The 8,377-nt window shown below is 41.1% G+C and overlaps 1 protein-coding gene across 1 annotated transcript; it reads right to left on the bottom strand.

The window, feature by feature from the left end:
• Positions 1 to 1,143: 1,143 nt before the first annotated feature.
• LOC128669787 (serine-rich adhesin for platelets-like) lies at positions 1,144 to 6,807 on the bottom strand. The gene is made up of 2 exons (XM_053744900.1): positions 6,651 to 6,807; positions 1,144 to 6,216 (listed from the first exon to the last, which is right to left on the bottom strand). The coding sequence occupies exons 1-2, from the start codon at positions 6,675 to 6,677 to the stop codon at positions 1,231 to 1,233; spliced, it is 5,013 nt and encodes a 1,670-aa protein (XP_053600875.1). The 5' UTR covers positions 6,678 to 6,807; the 3' UTR covers positions 1,144 to 1,230.
• Positions 6,808 to 8,377: the final 1,570 nt, after the last annotated feature.

The raw sequence follows: 8,377 nt of genomic DNA, 5'->3' as shown, positions 1-8,377 counted from the left end.
TTTATTTTATTCTAGTTTGTCTTGAGCGAAGCAACCCTAGCTGTCTGACACGCTGGGTGTCCATATATGAGATAAAAGTCAATACCGGCCTTAAAACCAACTAATCAGGTGAGTGCCAATGCTACAAGTAACTCAATCCATCTCTAACTTCAGAGGGCGATCAAGACGCAGCGAACCAATCACAGTCCGCCATTGTGAAGCAACGACAACCACACCGCAATGTGATTGGTTCGCTGCGTCTCACTTCGAATCGATTCGATAGTGAGAAGTGAAATGCAAACCCACACTTTGACCACAGAATTCCTAAAACGCTCACATGATCGGTTTGTTTTCTTATAACATAATTGTCAAACTGCATGTTAAAAGTACAAAATTTCACTTATTATATCTACAGATCACAATTTACATACTTGAGATCGGAATACGGAGGCGGTCAATACAAATTAAATAGAAAACTTTTAACTTTTACTTCTACTAAACCTATCTATCAAATTTTACAGAGCGAAATTGCCTTTCGCCCGTTGAATTATGATAATGAAGTTCATTCGTGTATATGTTTTTAACTGAGCAACCATCACTTCTTATTAAACTGGTAGACTGGAATTCAATTATCAAGCAAATTTAAAATGCTATAAACTCCCGACTCTATTTTTATACGAAACGTTAACACTTCATTTTAATCACATTGTATTTTAAACAGGCTCTTTGTTACTGAAGCTATTTATTATTATGTGCATCGGAAATTAACTCAGCTTCCGTATTATATAGTTGACGCGATAATAGGTGTTATTGATTTGTGAATAAGGTTGGAAATGCAGCGAATATATTGTCGAATTGACGGGAAATTGTACTATGAAAGGTAGTCCTGAGGGATGCATGAAATTGTTGGGTGAAATGTGTTCTGTAAACGTGTAACGTCAAAATGTTTTGGGCAAAGTTTGAGCATTAATTGCTGTTGAAAACTGGTGTGATAGTTTGAATCTGAAGTGGTAGATTAATCAATTATTTTTTCATTTGATTACTTCAATCCTTTTTTGTATATTTTATACAAGATATTTGATATATATTGTACATATTTGTTAAAAATAAATTCGGGTAATGCTTAGAGAGATCATCTAAATCGATAAAGTAAAAAATCCCATGTAAAATGCTCTGTTTATTTACATACAATTTACATAAAATAATAATCAACAAAATCATATAATCTATAACAATAATAATACTATTTTATTATTGCGTGGTTATATCAACTATGGTTGCTCCTTCTTCCAATGGGACGGCAACATTATTCACATTTATTGACTGAACTGGGACGGGTACGATTGTTACTGCTGAAACACTATCAGTGCTTGATTCAACTATAACAGTGGCGGCTTCTGTTGAACTAATCAAAGATGTTGTAGTCGTATTTGGTGTAACTTCTGTTGCAAAATTTTCTGTGACAACTCCATCGGTTGGTGAAACATCAACGGGAGCATTTGTTGACGCAATTACAACTGCGGCTTCTGTGCTTGATGCAGACGTATCTACAATAGACTCAGATACTTCACCGACTACCGTACTACTAATAGCACTGTCTGCCGTTAAAGTGGACACAGAAGATTCACTAGGAACTGCGTCAGCAATTGAGGTCGAAGCATCAGTGGCAATTACTTCAACAGCTGCCGAAGCATCAGTGCTCGAGGCAGCAGTTTCCGTGGCTACAGGTATGGAAGCATCTGTACTAGGATCTGAAATTTCAGTTGCTACAGACGAAGCATCATTGTTTGAAACAGTAGCATCGTTGTTAGGCGTAGTCGTTTCAGCTACTATTGATGAAGCGTCTGTACTTGAGATAGCAGTTTCTGTAGTAGCTAAGTCTACGCTAGAAGCTGCCGTTTCAGCAGGTGCGTTGACTGAAGCATCAGTGCTTGAAGCCGCAGTATCAGTGCCTACAGAGTTTGATACATCCACACTAGGGGCTGCCGTTTCAGCAGGCGCGTTGACTGGAGCATCAGTACTTGAAGCTGGAGCATCAGTAGCTACAGAGTTTGATACATCTACACTAGGCGCTGCCGTTTCAGCAGGTGCGTTGACTGAAGTATCAGTGCTTGAAGCTGCAGCGTCAGTGGCTACAGAGTTTGATACATCTACACTAGGGGCTGCCGTTTCAGCAGGTGCGGTGACTGGAGCATCAGTGCTTGAAGCTACAGCATCAGTGCTTGAAGCTACAGCATCAGTGGCTACAGAGTTTGATACATCTACACTAGGGGCTGCCGTTTCAGCAGGTGTGTTGACTGAAGCATCTGTGCTTGAAGCTGTAACATCAGTGGTTACAGAGTTTGAAACATCCACACTAGGGGCTGCCGTTTCAGCAGATGCGTTGACTGAAGCATCAGTGCTTGAAGCTGCAGCATCAGTGGCTACAGAGTTTGATACATCTACACTAGGGGCTGCCGTTTCAGCAGGTGTGTTGACTGAAGCATCTGTGCTTGAAGCTGTAACATCAGTGGCTACAGAGTTTGATACATCTACACTAGGGGCTGCTGTTTCAGCAGGTGCGTTGACTGGCGCATCAGTGCTGGAAGCTGCAGCATCAGTGGCTACAGAGTTGGATAAATCCTCACTAGGGGGTGCCGTTTCAGTAGGTGCGTTGACTGGAGCATCAGTGCTTGAAGCCGCAGCATCAGTGGCTACAGAGTTTGATACATCTACACTAGGGGCTGCTGTTTCAGCAGGTGCGTTGACTGGCGCATCAGTGCTGGAAGCTGCAGCATCAGTGGCTACAGAGTTTGATAAATCCTCACTAGGGGGTGCCGTTTCAGTAGGTGCGTTGACTGGAGCATCAGTGCTTGAAGCCGCAGCATCAGTGGCTACAGAGTTTGATACATCTATACTAGGGGCTGCCGTTTCAGCAGGTGCATTAATTGGAGCATCAGTACTTGAAGCCGCAGCATCAGTGTCTATAGAGTTTGATACGTCCACACTAGGGGCTGCCGTTTCAGCAGGTGCGTTTACTGAAGCATCAGTGCTTGAAGTTGCAGCATCATTGGATCCCTCAGCAGCTACAGAGGATGCATTAGCATTTGAGGCAGACACATCGGCAGCTACAGAGGCAGAGGCGTCTGAACCAGATACTGATCCAGCAGAGGCGACATTAGTAGGGGCGGTCCCATCCACGGTGACAGAGGCATCAGCACTAGTGACCGTTCCATCAGCAGCTACAGAAGTAGAGACGTCAGAAACAGAGGTAGATCCATCAGCAGTTATAGAAGTCGAAGCATCAATACTAGATGCTGCACTATCAACTGCTACAGTATTCGAAGCATCAATGTCAGTTGCAGATCCATCAATGGCGACAGAGATGGAGGCATCAACAGTAGCAGAAGATCCGTCAGCGGCTACAGAAGTTGTGTCAGAACTAGAGGTAACTCCAGCAAGGTTAACTGAGGTTGAAGCGTCCACACTGGAAGTGGCTCCATTTGAGTTGACATAGGTAGAAGCATCTACTCCAGAGGCGGCTTCGTTGACAGAGGTGGAGGCGTCAACAGTAGCTGAAGATCCTTCAGCGGCTACAGAAGTTGTGTCAGAACTAGAGGTAACTCCAGCAAGGTTAACTGAGGTTGAAGCGTCCACACTGGAAGTGGCTTCATTTGAGTTGACAAAGGTAGAAGCATCTACTCCAGAGGCGGCTTCGTTGACGGTAATCGTGGTAGAGGCTTCAGTGCCATCGGCAGATCCTTCAGCAACGGCCGACACGTCAGCACCTGGGACAGAAACGTCAACGGCGATGGAAGTGGGACCGTCAACAACAACAGAAGATCCGCCGGTAGCTACAGAAGCAGAATTCTCAGTACCAGAGCCTTCGACGGTGACAGAAGTAGAAGTATCAGATGCTGCTCCATCAATGGCAACGGAGGTAGATGCGTCAGAACTTTGGGCAGATCCGTCAACTATGACAGAGATTGAGGCGTTAGCGCCAGAGGCAGGTCCGTCAATTGTTACAGAGTTTGAGGTTTCAACTCCAGATGCGGCTCCTTCAATGGCAACGGAGTTAGAGTCATCAGCACCAGGGGTAGATCCGTCAACAATGACAGACGTGGAGGCATTAACACTGCCAGAAGATCCATCTGTGCTTACAGAGGCAGAAGCATCAGTTCCAGAGGCTGTTTCGTTTACGGTAACAATAGTTAAGGCATCACCATTAGAGGCAGGTCCGTCAACAACAACCGATGCGTCAACACTTGAGGTAGATCCATCAACGGCAACAGAGGTGGAGACATCAACAGTATCAGAAGATCCGTCGGTGACAACAGAGGGAGAAATGTCAGCTCCTGATACAGCTCCATCTGCGGCAGCATCATTAATGGTGACAGAGCTAGAGGCGCTAGCAGTTGGGGCAGATCCATCAACAGAGGTCGTGGCATCAGCTCCAGATGTAGGTCCGTTAACAGCGGTGGAAGTAGAAGCGCTACCACCAGGGACGGATGCATCAACAGCAGTGGTGGAAATATCAACATTTGTAGTAGATCCTTCGGTGCCTACAGAGGCAGAAACGTCAGCTCCGGAGGGTGCTCCGTCTACGGTAACAGAGGTTGAGGTGTTAGCACTAGGAACCGCTCCATCGACGGTAATGGAGGTAGAGGCGTCAGCACTTGGGGCAGATTCCTCAATTACAACAGAGGTGGAGGCATCAGTTACAGAGGCAGTACCGTCAACGGCAACAGAGGTAATTCCGTCAACAGCAGCAGAAGTGGAGGCATCAATTTCAGAAGAAGCTCCGTCAGTTGTAGATCCAGGAGTTCCAATGGAGTTTGAGCCTATCGAAGAAGTAGAACCATCGTTAATGGAAGGTACAACGTCATTAACAGAATTTGAAGAGGTTGATGAGCCTGTACTTGCTACTGATCCGGGGGCAACAGGGATTGCAGGAGATGCAGAGTCAGGGTTTACTGATGAAGTTCCTGGAGCAACAGTGTTTGAAGATGAAACAGAACCAGTACTCGCTGCTCCTGCAGATGATCCACTAATAGTACCAGTATTAGATGCAGGTCCTGCATTACTTCCTACACCACCAGTAACCCAGTTTGGTAAAAGATTTGCTAAAAATGTAGATACAGTTTGCAGTAAAGTTCTTTTTTCTTCGATGTTTTGCTGAGCAACCACTACCCATGGGAATGTAATATTGTTTAATAGTTGGGACTCATTATTTAGACTTTTGATTTCTTCATCAAGTTGTGCTTGTAATATTTGGATACCTGCTGCATTTACATGACTCGCAAGATAATTCTTAAGGCCGCTTCCAGATTGAGTAGTTTGTTGTAATTCTGTTTGCAAAAGCTTTATAACAGCTTGTCTTCTGTCGCTCTTTGTACTGTTAGCTGTCAATCCTAGTTCTTCATACAAATATCTGTTAATTGCTATCTTTTTCTCTATTTTAGAGCTATTTGCTGGCACACCGTACTTTTCATAAACATATTGTTTCCAGATATCCTCAACATCCAAGTCGTCATCCTCTGAGGACTCCGAACTGTTCTCAGTCTGAATTATTTCTGGTTGATTGACTTTTTTGTTTTCCTTTTCCAATCGCTTTTGTTCTTGTTTGATTCTGTCATCTTCTCGTTTACGATTCTCCTTCTCAATGTTCTCACGGATCTTACGTTCTTGTTCTTCTTTCTTCAGCTGGAGTTTTCTGTTCTCTTCTTCTTGTTTACGTTGCAGTTTCTCTCTCTGTTCGCGATTCTTGCGCTCTTGTTCTTCGTATTTCTGTTGCAGTTCCCTCAATTTTTTTTGTAATTTATTATACAGTTTCCTTTTTTCTTCTTCTAATTTCCTTTGGTATTTCCTCTGTTTTTCTTCATACTTTCTTTGAATCTCATGTAATTTTTCAGTGAGTTTGCGTATTTCCTGATCTTTTTCTTGTTCCGATGACTCGCTGTTGTCTTCATCATCGCTATTATTATTTCTTAACTGAGATTGTATTTCTTTAATTTCTTCCTGTAATTCTCTCTTTTCTTCTTCTAGTTCAAGTTTTTCTTTGTTTAGCTTCTCGTCTTGTTTTCTTATAACTTCCCTAATTTTTCCCTCATAGTTTGTAATCTGTTCTCGCCTTGCTTCTTCTAAGGTCTGCTCATTCTCACTAGACTCGGCAGACTCGATCGTGTCGTGACGCCATAACTCCTTTGATGGACTTGGATTGTTTGGCAAATATTTCGCATACGTGATGCCGAAGCATACCTTAAAAGAAAAAAAATAATGTAATAAATAATTATTGACTGATATCTTTTTTTATAACGATTCGTTAAATGAATGATTTTGCATAAGTATTGAAATAAATTAAATACCGACATTTAACAGTTTTATTAATGAATAGATTTGTTATATATCATGTTACGTAGATATATATATTGATTTCTAACAAAAATAATCTATTTTATTTTGAAATTTTAACCTATCTCAAATAATATGTTATAAAAATTTTGTCAGCACCGCACATTGAATAATTAAACTTACTTCAAAACATATACACATAAAAAAGAAATATAAATATTTGTATGTCAAATATTTTTAATCAAATATAAAATTATGCGTGATTGAATAACTTTACTTAATAAATAGGTCACAAATAATAAAAAAAAAACTTTGTAAATCACATAATATACAATACTTACAATTACAAATAAATATGTCACTTTCATTGTAACAGATTTTAAATCATTGATAGCGAAATTCGTTCGTTTATAACACTTCACACTAGTGCTTCACACGAGCTCGTTCGTTATTTGTTCTGGATACTTTAAAAACATCCTTATATATTTTGAGCACTTTATTTGCCTATACGTGTATCTCGCTCACTAATTGTCTTAGATAAGGGAAGATAATGCCTGTTGCCGAGATAGCTGTGCGAAGAATTAAGTCTTAGTCAAACATGGTATTTTCGCGAACTGAGTCAGGACAAACATCGTAACTGCTCATATGCAGCAGTATTATGAAAAGTGTTGCGCAAATAAACAGTGAACGGATATTTACATCCGGCGTTATAAAATCGGAAATTCCAGGTGTCAGTGACGACCGGGTCGACATGTACACAAACTGTGATTTCCTTTATACTTGCACCGATTCTTCTAACTGTATTGAGAGCATAACATTTGTTACAGATTCGTCAAACGTGAAGATTGAAGACGGACGCCTGACAGTCTATGAGGCGAAACTGGCGTGCTGTCGCTGGTGTTCTGTTTATTTATTTACTTGTGGCTCTTCCCGACTTCGCTTGGGTTAAATCGTAACAAATTAAACACCTAAACTTTCCTTCACTATATAAATAAATAAAATATATTAAGACAAATCACACAGATTGAGCTAGCCCCAAAGTAAGATCTAGACTTGTGTTATGGGATACCGACTCAACGATAATATATTTTTATAACGAATACTTGTATACATAAATATCCAAGACCCGGGCCAATCAGAAAAATATCATTTTCCATCATGACCCGACCGAAAATCGAACCCTCTCGGTTCAGTGGCAAGAACTTTACCACTGCGCCATAGTGGTCGTCATATATTTGTCAAAACAAACCGAAAATCTGTCCCGTAGTTTTTGAATTTATCCCGATCATTCAGACAGACAGATAGGGTGAGTCCTTTTTATAATTATGGAGGATTTATCTAGAGACATTAGGTGTCCCACTGAAGGGCAAAAGGCTCCATCATTTTTTTCCATTTGGTCCAATGGTTAATTGGTAAACTTCGTCAAACGATAAACCTAGCAATGTCACCTAGGCGCTGAAGGTAGTCTCGTCAAAATTATAACTGTTGAAAAACTGCTTGTCCTTGTGATCGAAGATCCGCAGAATCAGAAATGTACAACATTATTCAATTTTAGCCAGAAGGACTACCACGAAACATACAAATACGTAGCACGTTACTAACGTACACATGCTGTCTCTTTTTGCCATATCGTGTACGCGTCGTGTAAAAGAAGATAGAGCGTATGATGTAGACGTAATGACGTGCGTCCACCCTACGCGTTCCTTGACACTTTTTCATATGTATGTATGTCGTAGTAGACCTTCTGATGACCAATTTTTTACAATCATCACTTAACATCTATAAAACGTTACGCAATTAAATTCCCGTGCCGCAGTAAAACCTTATCTCATAGATTGTAGTGTTTGCAAACTTCCATGTTGATCGGCGACGAAGTAAACACCTGATTTTCTGTTCTTTCAATCGCTAACGGTAACTATCCAATGCAACCTAAGAATTAAAAACTGTAAAACTCTGACTTCATTCAAAGCAGATTTGATGAAATAATTGGGGCAAAAATACATTTTTTGTATGTATGTTTGTTTGTTTGTTTGTAACGCGATAACTTTCGAACCGTTGGTATGATTTT

The sequence above is a fragment of the Plodia interpunctella genome, chromosome 5 (assembly GCF_027563975.2).
Source record: "Plodia interpunctella isolate USDA-ARS_2022_Savannah chromosome 5, ilPloInte3.2, whole genome shotgun sequence".
NCBI lineage: Eukaryota > Metazoa > Arthropoda > Insecta > Lepidoptera > Pyralidae > Plodia > Plodia interpunctella.
Note: the sequence above shows the minus strand (reverse complement) of the source record. Positions and strands in the feature narration are given on the sequence as shown.